General features: G+C 32.7%; 2 protein-coding genes across 8 annotated transcripts in view; one reads left to right on the forward strand and one right to left on the reverse strand.

Moving 5' to 3' along the window:
• LOC150105499 (prostatic acid phosphatase-like) overlaps positions 1-15,590 on the forward strand; it is a 381,909-nt gene that overhangs the window by 303,243 nt on the left and 63,076 nt on the right. Inside the window, exon 12 of one of the 2 annotated variants that reach the window (XM_090394219.1) lies at positions 23-134. The exons of the other annotated variant lie outside the window; for it this stretch is intronic. The gene's annotated coding sequence lies outside the window, so the exon portion shown is untranslated. Of the gene's footprint in view, positions 1-22; positions 135-15,590 lie in introns of those variants that run through there. 2 annotated transcript variants of the gene reach the window in all.
• LOC150105500 (natural resistance-associated macrophage protein 2-like) overlaps positions 1-15,590 on the reverse strand; it is a 244,546-nt gene that overhangs the window by 37,723 nt on the left and 191,233 nt on the right. The window contains exon 15 of one of the 6 annotated variants that reach the window (XM_090394216.1): positions 6,527-12,539. The exons of the other annotated variants lie outside the window; for them this stretch is intronic. Coding sequence (XP_090250342.1) covers positions 12,466-12,539 — 74 coding nt within the window. The 3' untranslated portion in view covers positions 6,527-12,465. Of the gene's footprint in view, positions 1-6,526; positions 12,540-15,590 lie in introns of those variants that run through there. 6 annotated transcript variants of the gene reach the window in all.

The raw sequence follows: 15,590 nt of genomic DNA on the forward strand, positions 1-15,590 counted from the left end.
CAGTGATATTCCTTGGTTCCAGTGGATTATCTTGATTTCCAAGGAAAGATACCAATTTTAAACAACCTCAAGTGCTTAAGCAGATGGCAGACATAAACACATGGAGATATCTGAATCAGGAAGTATAATAAACATGAAATAGTAAAGTAAAATTAGGACCACATATAGCTAAGCCTTATGTAGAAAAATTTCTATATTGCCTTCATCACTTACCAATTTCAAATGATTTAGAAAATCTTTGATATTTGTATGTTTAATCAGCTAAAGTTATGTTTCTGTTTCAAATATTTCACAAATTATTACTATTATTATTTTGCATACTGTAAACATAACTTTAGATATATTTGTAGGCACAGTCTCATCCATACTTCCTATGTGATACTGCTTCATCTCCTGCTTTTGTGGTTATGACAATAGAGAGAACTATTGGTAAAAAAAAAAAAAAAAAAATCAGAACTTTTTTTTGGATTTATTAATCTTCTTATCTAGAAGAAGAAAAAAATGTGTGGCATTTTTAAGTATCAATTTCAATCCGAAAATAAGTGCAAGTTTCTATATTTAAAAAAAAAAAATACTTCCATTCAAAATTATGGAATGGATGATGATACATACTCTTATTACTCAGACATGCAGTCCTGCTGTTAACATAATTTCACAAAATATGGTTCTGGTAATTCTCATAATTTTTCAATTTTTAATTTTTTTTTACTGATATCACAAATTGAAAAATAGTACTATAGAGATTTTTTAATTTTGGAAAAAAAAAAAGATTAAAATATCAACTAACATTGACCTATCAGGTTTTTCAATTTAACATTACCAGAAAATAGCATGTACAACTTGAGAAATTTTCATTCATGTCAAAGTAGGACATCTAATTGTTTACCAAATTCTAATCTCATTTTTAGACTATACATTTTATCTGGTTATAATTTTTTTTTCTCCCCGTTTTGTTATCTCAGTTAATATAGATTCTCTATCCTCCCCTCCCTTTCATATTATATTCCACATAACTTATAGGGTGACCACAATCGTTTTTTTTTTTTTTTTTGATAAAGACCTATTCAGATATATCCTCTTTGAACAAAGCAAGTTTTCTGATAACCATATTATAAAGTTGTCTTTGTTTCAGACAATGATTATGTCTGAAACTTAGTCATCATTGCATTTATCTGTTATTAGCAGCTGTAAAAAAAAATGCTAGTCTCTTTTTATCTAAATATGAAACAAAATCTTATGACTGCTTCCCCATATGTTTACATATTTGTGTAAGATGTTAAATGTCACTGTTCCTGATGATTATTAGTGTGTAAAGATATCAATTCTGAACTTTAAATCAAGCATGTATGCATTCCTATAGTAATAGTCCTTTTCATTTTAAAATCTATATTAAATTAGTTTTGTGTGATTAAGATAATTAAATTAACGAAAAGCCTCTAGATTAGAGAATTTATGTTATTGAATCTAACAAACAACTAAAATTCATACAATTTAATTCATCTCGTTATGCATATATTTAGTGCTCAAGGGTATAGTTTAGATATAAACTAATTATTTCTGAAATTAGAAGTATTCTGTACTGATTTGAGTACAAATAAATTTTACAAGTAAACAGAAGCAGTTTAACAGCAGCATATTATTTTTTTGGTAAGAAAGAGAATGAATCTGTGTATATTTCTGAAGTCATTGAATACTGCAGTTACCATTGGTATTTGATGCATCTATGTATATTTATAATTACTAAAAAAAAATAAAGTTTCTACAAAAATTTCTGATTTTATGAAATTTGTATTTTATAAAATACAAAAAATAAAACTGTCTTCATTTAAATATGGAATGACATACTATAATAAGCAGTGACACCAAAGCTGTCAAAATTGGTTTCTATACACTTCCAAAGAAAAGGCTCCAGCCAGAAATCATCTTCCTATTGCATGTATTCAGAATTTTAGAATCAACAATTTTTAAAATGAAATTTATTTAAATGTAGTTTGGAAACAAGAATTAGATATAACTGTTTATAATGTGTAAATGTATTAGGATCAAATGCCTGTCATGACCAATAACTTGGTTTCAAAGAAATCTATTTAATATTCTGATATAGTTATTGTATCTGCAGAGTCTATTATGTCTTTCTTAATTCTTGTAGATAAACTTGGTTAGACATACTTCTAATTTTTAAGAAACAACAATGTAAACTAAAATTATCAATTATAAAAAGTAATAACTACCTAATTTTATTCAACCAATAAACCAATCAGATTGCACAGCTAAGCTTGCCTCTTTACTTTGAGAAAGTTCTACCTTCCTATAGAATATGATCCCACCAGCACCCAAATCAGAACACTCCATAGGCTCTTGGTCTGTGGAAGTGACTAACAGACTAAAACTTTTAACCCTAGACCCCCCCGATATATGGACTACCCAAAATCCATAAGCAAATTGTACCATTGCATCCCATTGTTGATGTCATTGATTTCCCCCCCCCATGCAAATTAGCCAAAGTGATCACACAATGTACTGGCAACCAACTTTCACACAAAAAATCTCAGCCCACTTTAAAGCCAGTATAGAAAACCTCTCACTCCAACACAGACATAATGGTCAGTTTTGATGTCTTCTTATTCGCCAATGTCCCACTCAAAGATACCTTAGACTTCATCCAAGCCATTTTCCTCCTGATATCTCAACCCTATTTCAGTTTGCCATGAACTCAGACTATTTCATTTGGCAAGGAGAATTCAACAAACAGAGGAGATAGCTATGGGTTCTCCACTCCTAGCCAACTTCTTTATGAAAAAGACCTTCGAAGAAAAAGTCTTAAACTTTTCCCCACATAAATCCACTGTTTGGCTATGCTATGTGGACGATGTGTTTGCCATTTGGCCACATGGGCTGGATAGACTCCACAATTTCCCAACAAACTTAAACAATCAACACCCCAGGATCCAATTTACCTTGGAAAAGGGAAACAAGTGTTCCTTTCCTAGACACTGATTACATGCCAGCCTGATGGATCTCTGGCTCTCTGTTTACAGGAAGCCTACACACAAGTAGATACATTCACCAGCAGTTACCCCCCCTCCCCCAACAATTTGGATTATAAAAATCCTATATAATATAATAGGGCAAAATTAATCAGCTCAGAATGCTCTAACTACTGAACTGAACCATATCCTTTGGGGTTGTAGCCAATGGCTACAATCCCGAAAAAATCCAAACATAAATATTAAAACCAGTTACCTCCTCCTTCATAGCAGATTACTCTAAATCCATCAGCATACCATTATATCTAGGGTACATCTGAAAAACTAACAAAAATCCTAAGAAAATATGATCTCACAACTAGTTACAAAAACCACATAAGAAATTGGCATCTCTTATCCACTCCACCAAAGACTAGCCAAATCCCCCTAGACCTATTTGGAGTATACCAGGTCCTTTGAAGATGCAAACTGTTCCACAGCAAGTACAAAAGATAATTCCTTGAATCAGCCTCAGCTCTGAAAAACTTCCCCAAAACCTCAACAAATTTGGAAAGCATACTTTCTAAGATTGTCAGCCCAACGGCCAAAACAACCCAATTTAGTCCGATAGGTGGCACCTTTTAGGACTCTAGGACCAACTTCAGTTGCTTTCTACAACCTCATTTGCTTAATGTGAGTGCCTGCATTCACATATAATTGTTTTGTGATCCCTGAAATGAAAATGCAACATTGCAAAATATAGATAGGTATTAAAGCTTTTATAATTAATAATTTAGTTTACATTGTCATTTCCTAAAAAATTAGAAGTATGTCTTTCTTATGGGATGAAAGCCTCAGCTTTCCTCAGGGTGAAACCCCCCCCCCCCCCATATGAGATTGGCTAACTCAAACTTCAATAGAACAGCCTTTATGAAGGTTCTTCACATCCTAGGTGGGATTTTAATAAGACCTATATTATATTAATAAATATATTAATATTTATATTCCACTTGATAAGACATTCTTTTCATTCTTATATTACTTAATTTAAGGCGATCACTTATGCTGCTGTATATGTACGTAGCCTAGTTGTGAAACATGATTTATCTCGTCTTGCATAGTTTCTCTCGATCTGATTTAGTCTTCCTTTACCATGCTAGTTATCCTTCTTATCTGTGCTTTGTATTGCTCACAAGCATGCTGATTACCTTTTTCTTTTTATTCCCACTACAGTCTTTTTTTTTTTTTTTTTTGTAGTCCCTGCTTTATACTGCTACTCATCTATTTAACTCCTGATCTTGGGTATGTAGACACTACCTCTCTCTCTCAAATCTCTGACAATTTCCCATGCACAACTGATTCTTTCTTTGTAGCTTCTTATGCCATAGCACTTATCCAAGCTGCCTCCTAAGTTTGTCATAATCACCTCCCAGAAGAAAGACTGCATAGTCACTTTCCCCATTCAGAGGCTGAGTTGATTCTAGTTATGCATCAATCTTTTGATGCTGTTACCAGATCCAACAATATTAAACCCTCAGTTCCCAAGGGTTTAAGATTGTTGGATGTTTCAGGTGATCATCCTTTAGTAACTTATAAATTCCATTTCCATCTTGCCATGTGCCCTTTCCTCTTCCCAATCTATATTCCTATAATTACTTGACTTGCGCTCATTTTGCTAATTTGCTGATACATGGCATCCACATCTTCCTCGGAAACCCTGTTGGTCTATAGCAGCTATCAACAACATACAATATGTTGAAAGTATTTGGACACCTGGCTGTGGTCAAAACAATGCATTTTAATTACATTTCTGGTACTGAGTGATCTGAATGACAGCAACCACCCTTCAAGAGCATGCGTTCAACCAATTTCTGATACATCGCAAAAGGAATATTCTTCCATTCCTTGCACATGTGATCTGGAGCGAATTCAGCATTCTGATTCATCCAAAAGCAGCCCTGCCTTGATAACTTAAGTTACCATGGCAGAGCTGCTGGGGACAGTTCTAGTGCTGACAAATGTCCCTGCAGCATTTTCCAGATTGACTTTGGTGTCCATCACTGATGATATGAGGGATGCTCAAACATTCCAAGACAGAGCTAGATCTTGATCAGAGTGTCAGTAGCCTCCCAGGGCATTTTCCTTTTTCATATACAAATGACAAACAACAGTGTATTTTGGCATAGTGAGACAGGTAGTAATGTCATGAACAGAAAACTAAATGATGTAAAACCCAACTACTATCCCATGTTGGAAGTCTGTCAGTTCAGCTGAACATGGCATCCTGACATTAAGTACAGCCAAAACATGCAGCACATACCACCTTTGATTACCAGAATTACGCAGACACTCCCTGAATATTTGCATGTGGTAAGTTATTAAATGTGCATGGCACATAAGGTATCCAAATACTTTTGTCAACATAATGTAATGTCCTATTTGCCTTTATATCACACACAAGATAACTAATAATACATTTCATGCTCCAACTCTGTTTTTTTTTTTCGTCCATCTATGATAGAATATTTACAAAGCTAGCAACCAGACATGTTGAAAATTACCATAAAAACATCAATGGTATGTTCATCACCATATATTTTCTGTCTGTATCTTCATTAAGCAAGCATTGCACACAAAGAAAAAGTTGTGGAGAGGTGGTATAAAGGTTATATAAAGAAAAAAGATGATCAGCATGCCTATGAGCAGTATAAGGCACAGGCAAGAAAGGCAACTTATATGGTAAGGAAGGCCAAAGCTAGCTGATGAGATCATAAGAATTCTAGTTCTTTTGCTATGTGGCAAGAAAAAAGAGGAATGACTATGGAAGGATGATTTTAAAAAGAGTAATGGTGGGGAGATAACAGAACCAAATAAAATATAGTCGAGTTACTGAGTGATCATTTTGCAAGGGTGTACCATCGAGGTAGTAACATTGCAATGCCAGATGTGACATTGACTAATAGAAGAAAAGAGATTGAAAAATGGAGGTGCTTAAAATATTGAAAAATTATGAGAATGTGCAGGGTAATTAGCAGCTCCTCTAATCAAGCTGTTTAATTTAAACCTCAGTACTGGGAAGGTGCCAAGGGAGTAGAAAGAAGACAAATTAGTCCCATTACATAAAAGTGGACCCATGCGACTAATTAAAGGTTAAGGAGGGGTATGATAGGTATTGTGTGAATAATGGATCTTCCATGATGAATCTTCTAACTCCATGGAGAATACCTGTATAATACTACTAATCTGATCAGCTGCATGATTCTCACAAAAAGTTACACAAGAGCCATTTTAAGCTAACCAACATCTTTAATTTTTTTTTTTATTACTTAGAAAAATGTCTTTAATTTGGTAATCATAGTGGTCTCACAAAAAAAATATTTAGCAGCATTTTAAAAATGTTTATTAAGAACATTTGTTTACCTTTACATGGTTTGTATAAACTATCAAAAAAATAAAATTTCAAGGTACAATTTATGTGATATGAATAAAATGCAAGGGTGAAAAAAAAAAAAAAACACGCTTTGGCATTTATTGTAAAGACAGATTAGAATTAACACACATCCCTATTAGATTTACATTTTATACATATTAAAAATGTACATATCATACACATTATATATAGAATAAGTAGAGTGCATATTTATGAACTCTGACTTGATATCTTCTTCTTCCCCCCCTCCCATACTAGCTGCCAAAAATACAAATAAAATAAAACAAAAGAATACATAAAATAAAAATCCTTGAAGTCAAGTACTCTAACTTGCTGATGTTCCATTAAACCAGAATTTTTATATCTGCATTCTTTCAATTTTGTTTCATAAAAGAAATATACTTTTGCTTTATTAAATGCTTCTTAATAGTGAAAATACTAAAAATTGATAAGCACAGAACTTAGAATAAGCTATATGGCTTTTCTAGTGATGTGTATTTGCTCAGTGGGAAAGGTCTGAAAATACAGAAATATTTTAGCTTCATGTTTAAACAATAACAGTAACCAGAGCTCTTTTTTTGGGATGGTATGCAGTGGTACTGTGCACTGGCACCTTTACAATAATAGTGATGTTTTGACATACAGATGTCAAAGCATGTGTAATTTTCACACATTTACCTAGTATAAATATACAAAGAGTACCAACAGCATGTATTGTTTTACAAAATAAGCACTAACAGTATCTAATAAACATGAAAATTATTTCCTAAAACGCTATAACTGCTTAGGAACACAAAATTGATAGCATTTTTTTTTTTTTTTAGAGAAAATGTTTTTCTAAAATCAAATTTAGAAATGGCAAAAAGTTTCATGCTCTTTTTCATTACTCAAGTTTGAAATTCACATGATAGCATTTCTAGAATTTACAAATAAAATATCTTTCAAACAGAAAAAATATTGTGCCGATTGTAAATTTTTAACTGAAATAATTAATTTCAACATATCTGCTAGTTAGGATGGCTATACCCACTCTCCAACAGATTGCAAGTTCCAATAATCCTGCTGTGGGCATGAATGTTTGTGACAGTCTTTAGGTGGAAGATGAATTTCACTGCTCAGTTTGAGACCAATATTTCACTTATTGGAATGAAACACTAAAATGGCTTAAAAAGTTGCCTGTTTGGTCTTTAGAGAAGAGATTCTGGACTGTGTAAAAATATATAAAATTAATAAAGAAATTCCTTACCCCCCTCCCCTCCAATATATACCCAAGGTATGAATGTATTACAGGTTTAGGAAAAAAATCTTTTGTGGATAGGAGTCATATATATATATCTTCAGAATTTAAAAAAAAAAAAAAAAAATACTCTACTAATCTAAATTGTGGTATTTAGCAGCTGTTCATTCAGCATCACTAGCACTTGAAGGTTGCAGAATCCTAAAAAATTTTGTACTACAAATAGGTAATGTGACAATTAAATGAGAGTCAAGTTTTTATTTTCACATTTTACAGCAGGATTTCAAAAACTCTATAAAAATCAACTAGTCAAATAAAAATGCAGCTTTTAAATGATTATAATTATTATTACCACCACAAGACCCCATGGAGTCAAAGAGTGGTCTTAATTTTAGTTTTGAAATATAACACTCAATATTATAGTCAAAGCTAAAACATGCCAAATGTTTTTATAATTTTCAAATGTTTATAAACTTGGTTAAACTGCTAAGTTTATGCTAATCTGTATTAACAAACTTAGCGGTTGAGTAAGGATAGATTTGTTTTTATATACAGAAGAAACTTATTAATGTGCTTCTTGAACTGTTGGACTGCAGTCCTGTATAAAAACAGTACAAGAAAAGCTGTTTCAAAGAACACAGTTGGAATTAAAGAAAGTTGGAGAGATTGGACTGAAAAATCAGATGATGAACTGCATATGAATATTGACCAACAGCTGTTCAATATTTTCAGATGCTTAAAGCAGAGGAACGTGATGGTAGCCAGTTTGGTGAGGCAGCACCTTTCTCCAAAAAATATCTGTAAAAAGCATGTAGAGAAGCAGAACATATGAAAACATGAGTTGGAATGAGTCTGTAAGAGAAGAGTCATCATTAGGCAGACAGCTCAAGCATTTTTAAGAATACTTTCGATGTGCCACTTCAAATACGAGAAGGGTATTTTGGAATTTATACAGTGTTAGGAATGAAACAGGTAAGTAGTGTCTTGAACAGAAGAGAACAAATATTTTGAGGGTGAGGAGTCTGTGAATGTGATTTTTAAGAAATATGGTTTTAAAAAAAGAATACGAATTTTTTTCCCATTAAGAGGAAGTTACAAAATTTTTGCCTGTGTATGAAGGGATCTTCAGAAGTAATTGGACTGAAATACAAACAGAATCAAATGTAATGTAAAATTAAACAATGATAACATGAAATTGTGAATCTGAATAGAGCGGTATGATCTGTTGTACTAAAGTCCTAATGATGTGATTAAAAAAATTCATTTATTGAGAGGAGTATTAACGTACACTATCTCTCTCATAATGGGAATAAACCTCCATCAGGTTTGTTGAGATAAGGATGTATTTCTTGCTGCTATGCTTTAATTCAGGAAAACTACTTTATACATTAGTCTTTTTCCAATAAACCCATGCTTAGAGAAGATAGCATGTCCTTTATTCCCATGGAGGGCCATAAAACTTATACATCAGTGCACGTAGTACATCAATGCTGTGAATGGGCGAAAGGTTAGGAAATCCAGAAACCCTGCTTGAGAGATAAAATATGGTACATTTTTAAGCCACTTCAGTTTTTCCCCATAAACAAGGTGGTGGTCTCAAACCAGCAATGGAAATAAACAGTTGGATAGCTGGTATGCTATCCACTCAGCCAACCAGGGCAGCTAAATTACTTGATGTAATTTTCATGTTTATGACACAGGCTGAACAAAATGGGAGTTACAAGCACATGAGGTATCTGAAGAAATCTTACAGACAGGCCAGGATGTCACCTGAAGATCAAGAGGCCTAAGTATCTTTGCAACACGTTCCATTATGACTAACAGTGAGAAATAATAATAACTAATAAAGAATGGATATACTGCTAAAAGATTCTTATAGTTGTTTATGGTTTTGTTCATGTAGGAATTATTGAAACCATTAGACAAAGCAGATTAATGGCTGTATTTCTCATTAAACAGATCTGATGGGTTACACTTATTCCCACTGTGGGAGATAGTATCCCTATCCTGCTTATATTTTCTTTACATAACATTATTAGAATGTTAATATAATCAAGATCTGTTGATTATATTCATGTTCAATTTCACTTTAGCAATGCTTAATTTTCTATAATGTTTGCTTGCTTGCACTTTTATTCCAATTCACTTCATACTGAAGATGCCCTGAACATGTTGACTGCCAACTACAGGTTATCAATTATATTTTTTGAACTGAATATTAGTATACTAGTCATGTACTTGCATTGAGCATGTGACTATGGGTTAAGAAGTGACATGCTCTCTACCTGGAAGGGACTAGATAATCACACGAGTTCTGAAATTTGTTTTGCTAAAAAAATTTCATAGTTACAGTGACAAACATATCAACAATTATACATTTTTGAAGAGAAAATTCTAACAACCCTGTGGCACAGGTGGCAAGTTTACTCGATAGGCTAATTGCAATCAACGTGTTAATGTGGTATAAAGGATCTTCATAATAAATTATAAAATTTTTATTGTTTACTTATTTTTGTATTAAACACATACATGTTCCTATTAATGGCAAAGAAATTTAATCCTGACTGGAAATTGTCAAAGATAAGAGGAAGAAGCAAGATCTTTCATATGAAAAATAACAGGACTGCATTTTGGTAGTACTGTAATTCACCAGATTGTTCAACTCCTACTGGAGAATAGCAAGGAGATCAGTGTCTAATATATTGGTTATGAAAGGTCTTGAAGCTCAGATCATTGGAGCACTACAAGGCTTATCAAAGGAAAAAGAGGAATGATGTCATTACCAAAACCATGGATAAGATCTGATTAGTGATAGAAGGTCATTAATGTACATGGGTGGACTATGGAGATAACTACAGAGTCTTGGATTACTCCTGCTGTTAATGGAAAAAGACCGAAGAGAGGCAAACTGACCATCTACTATGACAGAGGAAACTGGCAACTGAACTGCAAAGAACAGAAGGCAGACTATACAACAATAGCTTTGTAGACAGACCTCTATGCCACTCATCAAATGTCAAGGGTTTCTTCAAACTTTTCTTTGTGTGCACAAAGGTTGATTAAAAGATAATGTAGGAACCTTCTGGAACTTTTTCGAGGCACTTCAGTCTTTCACAAAGTGAGCAATGGTACAGTCAATTCCCACTGTAAGTAGTAAAACACTGCTAAATAAACTTGCTCTCACTAAAAACTGAACAGTCCTGATTAAAGCCCTGCAGATACAATGCTATATCAAAATTAGAGAAATTCAATATAGCATACTATCCACTAAAACAAACCTTCCCATGGTTCACATAGTTTATGACAGAGTATTACAAAGCATGATGAAATTTATGCTTACCATCTGAATTAGAATTTTGTTTGATAAAAAAAAAATAGTAAGCCATATTCACATTTATAGTTGTGCAGTTTTCAGTTTTACCTTGTGTAAATTACAAAATATTTGCATATTTGAGTGTTTCATCAGAACAGTAATTATTTAGCCTATTTGTTTTATATGTTAGTGGTAATAATAAATTAAGTATCAGTGGGAATGAATGTTTATTATTGTATGTATTTACACAGCGTTAACAAGAATATTTTAGATTGCCAAGACTTTCAGATTTTTGAGAGCTTTAGCTATTGTAAATTTAAAACTAAGTAAAAACGGGTTTTTTTTTCCCCCTTTTTAATTTAAGTTCTGATTCTGGTACTGTATAAATATCAGCATAAACAATTGCATAGCTTTGACTGAAATCATTAGGAAATAAAATTTGATACTTTAAATTGAAAATACTCCATTTGAGTTATTAAAAAAAAGCTAGTACAACATAAAAAATGTACATTTCATAATTGCATTCTTGAGAGGGGGGAGGGGAGTGCATCATTAGTACAAATTTGGTATATGTATGATTGCATATATTAAATCGAAATTTCGATTTGCTTAATTCTGACATTAAAATAGTCCAAATGAAACCAGAATTGAACCTTGTAGACATATTTTTATATAATTTTTCAAGACATAATTTTGACACATTTTGTTTCTACACATGGTTCAACCGAAATGAAAACTGACAATGCCCATGTCAGTTTTCATTTCAGTTGGATATATAAGGTGTTAATAACATTATGCCCCTTACAAGTTCAATAAGGATTTTAAATATAAATTTCAAGAAAATCCACCTATGTGGAATCTAGGAAAGAACTACCTACAGAACAAACTCAACAGGTGCTTACATTTTGCTTAATACCAAAAACCTACGAAGATGTTTCAAAAACTGGTTCATTTTTTTGGGACCAAATTATGGCTTATTACATCAATGCATAATAACTAGTGCTTAATTTAACAGAATGGTCAATTCTTAGATGAAGATTTTGGTTAATTAAAAATAAAATCTTAGTCATATATAATCCTTTTTATTACATTTGTAAAATGATTAATACTTCAAACATTTTAAAACAATGCTTTCAAAATTTTCATTACAATAATGAAACATTGTGACTGCAGGACATACAAAAATGGTATGTCTATTTTTGTATGTCCTTAAGAGTAGCAAATTATTTATCAAGGATTTTTAAATGATTATCAGTACAACTAGTGCAATGAGTATTCTTAACTACACCAATCATAACTAAGAGGAGTATAATAAATACTCTGATATTAAATTCATAAGTAACTTTATATATCAGGACACAAAATTTAGATATTAAGAATGTAAGCAAACCAGCTAATAATTGAATTCCACATATCACTTCAGCCAACTTCAGTTAAAAAGCTATTTCAGATCTATATCACAAAACATTAAGGAACTCTTTCTTCAGATTAAGAAGTCGTGCTGCAGTTCTAGACTTCATCAGGAGCCTACCTGTGGGTATGTGGAGTTTCTTATCGGAGCTGAGTATTTCCTGCGGCAACATGGCCAGCAGCCTATGAAAAATGAAGAGCACAAAGCAATGCACAAGTCAGTCATCAAGTATATTTCTAAAGCAGTTCTGTATAATAATTTTTTTTTTTTTGTTGTTCAACTTAATATTTAAACCAAATGCGACTTATGCAGGCAACTCTTTTATACTCTTCATGATTCGATTTCAATCACATTCTAAGAGTTACCACTGGTAGTACTTGAGTAATTAATATTTTCTATGAAAAATTTTTTTAACAACACAAACTTTTAAAGACAACTAGACTAAGCATTTTTTTTTTTTTTTACGATGATCTCACCCACAAAAGATTAGAAGTACATAACACATTAGCATTGTGAATACTAACTGGAATCCATTTTTTTTTTTACAGAACTAAAATGGAGTTTTTGGTTCTGTAAAAAATGGTTTTCCTAGTACTACAGTCCTCATCTCCCCCCTCCCCAAATAAGCAAGGTGGTGGTTTACATTGGGCAATAATAATTATCGACTACTTAGAAATCCAAAAGCATTTGCGATACTGGAATTCAACTTAATTTTATTGTAGTTCAAATTCACAGCAATGAAACAGACATGTTATTCCAATTTTCAAAATATACCTCTAGATCTTCCTTGAGCTAGTGAGCTCAAAAATAGCATACACAGTTTATGGTCCTATAAAGTAGTCACAACTCAGAGTAAAACATGATGATTTGAATCCAATCAAAAGTGTTAAATCACCCATGGAGTAGAATAGGCATTATGACAATCTACTTAGGTGTTCCTGACATGTGTCCAAATGAAATTACTTATGCACATTGAATATGCTGAGTTTCCTCACTACTACAATCATAATAATATGCTCATCATAAGCAGAGCCAGTATGTTTGGGCATCAAGTAGCTAAAATTTTAGGTGCTATAAATATGCATTCCCCTCCCCATAGGTACATGGTGATCAGCGTTCATTTTAATAAATTATAGAAACAACTACTATGTAATAACTTCAGTTTAACAAACTAAAATAATCATTTGATGTTTTGACCTTCACATCAAGGTCATCTGGGGGGGGGGGGTACACACATATACAAAGAGTCAAGCTATGTAATAATAGAAATAGTACACGCTACAGTCACTAATTTGGTCAACCATTAACACTACTGGCCTGACCTTGGCGGGGGGGAGGGCTACATCAAAGCTAGAGTCTCATTATCTGTTTGCCCAGAAACAGATAAATTTATGAAAATTATGCTAAATATTACTCACAAATAAATTTGTACAAAAACAGTATTGATGGTGGCCAATGCATGAAATAAGAGCTGACATTGTTTGTAATATTTTCTGCAAGGGTTTGCTGGACAGTCTGAAACAGAAGTTACGTAGGCTGAATACACCATCCATATTCTTGGTTTTTAGGACACCATTATTGTTTAGATTAAGATGATTGATCAAAATTTCATTTTAATCAATTAAATTTATGTTCATACCAGATTGGCTGGAAAGGTTTAATTCTGATAAGAACATGCTTCAAGAAGCCTGATTTACCAAAATTTTGTGTGTTGTGTTCTTTCCCCCCTTTCCTTAACAGATTGGAATTGTGTGTCCAGTTTCTTCAATGTAAGGTAAGTTACAGGTGCACTGGATTTGGTATATCCCACTCTCCCGTGGGAAGAAGATCTTTGGAGAAGGAGAATGTTTTTTTTTTTTTTTTTTTTTTTTTTTTTTTTTTTATCGACCCCCCTCTATTTTACTATTACATAATTATAATAGGACAAGCAAAAAAGACGCTTATGCGAGTTTTTAGATTGTTTATTTTATAGTTACTTATATTATGTTTATTGTATGCATAATATAGTATATATTATTATATTGGCTTAACGTCAAAGGGATACGTTTTTGTTTTTGACGTTCTTCTTAACATCACATATTTGATAGGAGGGATAAATAATATATAAAATATATTTATATAAAACCACCGACATCCCTTTATTGGTAAATACGTCATTTTGGCCTACTTGATTGGCCCTCCGTAACTATTTTCATGACCTTGCTCCATCTTACAGGTCCTATTTATGTCACTGTTCCCACGATTCACTCTTAATTGAGTTGTCATTCAGGATGGAGGTAATCCAAGTTAACCGCATTAAATATTACTTGTACAGTGATGTCTTATATTTTTCTATCGACCCCCCCCCCCCCCCCAAGGGTCGATATTGACCACTTTGGCGACCACTGCATTAGAGAATTCATTTTTGCTTATTTTTGAGAATGTCTGAGATGTTTCCTCACAAGTACAAAATAAGAACTTAAGAGTTTCTCCAACTCAAATTTTTGATGAGTGGAAGGGAATTAGGAGGAACCACTATCAGTCCCTTGCAAATTCCTCCAGCTTTTTTTTATTCATGTCATACAGTATGAACCATTGTGGAAAATATTTTGCTTTTCTTTTTCAGACTTTTTCAATTAACGGAAGCTTTTGTTATATAGAGAGCAGCACAACTTTCTTCCTTTGTTTGGACATTTTACTGAAGCATATATACAACAAGAAATTATGGTTGAATTAATTATATTTCATAGCACAGTGTATTGTGCTATGAAATACACTGACTACTTCTGCAAAATATGATCTTTTCACACACTTCCCAAATACTGTGCTTGCCAGAAGATGAGTCACACAGTGATGTATCCATTTTTATGAATCTAATATTCTGTCTGTGTGTGTGTGTGTGTGTGTGTGTAATATATACGGGTAACTCTCGTTATATGCGGGGGTTGCAGTCTCGAGAATCGCAGCATATATCGAAAATATGTAAAACAGAAGGATCATAATGAGCTTGTAATCTTAATTTAATTCAATCTAAAATGCACCTCTCCTTCATACATATTATGGCATAATAGTAAATAAAATATTCAGTCCATATAAAAGAAAACTATTATAGTTTTTTATTTTCATAATTCATATATCATAACCATCTTTTAATCACCTCTTCTTTAGCTAACATGCTGAAGTTGAAGACTACTTTTCAAAGAATCTTTAATTGAAAACTGACTTGCAGTTTTCAACTTCTGATTTTAACCTCC

This window comes from Typopeltis vanoorti, chromosome 6 (assembly GCF_054136105.1).
Source record: "Typopeltis vanoorti isolate ZY-2024b chromosome 6, IOZ_Tvanoo_1.0, whole genome shotgun sequence".
NCBI classification, from domain to species: Eukaryota; Metazoa; Arthropoda; class Arachnida; order Uropygi; family Thelyphonidae; genus Typopeltis; species Typopeltis vanoorti.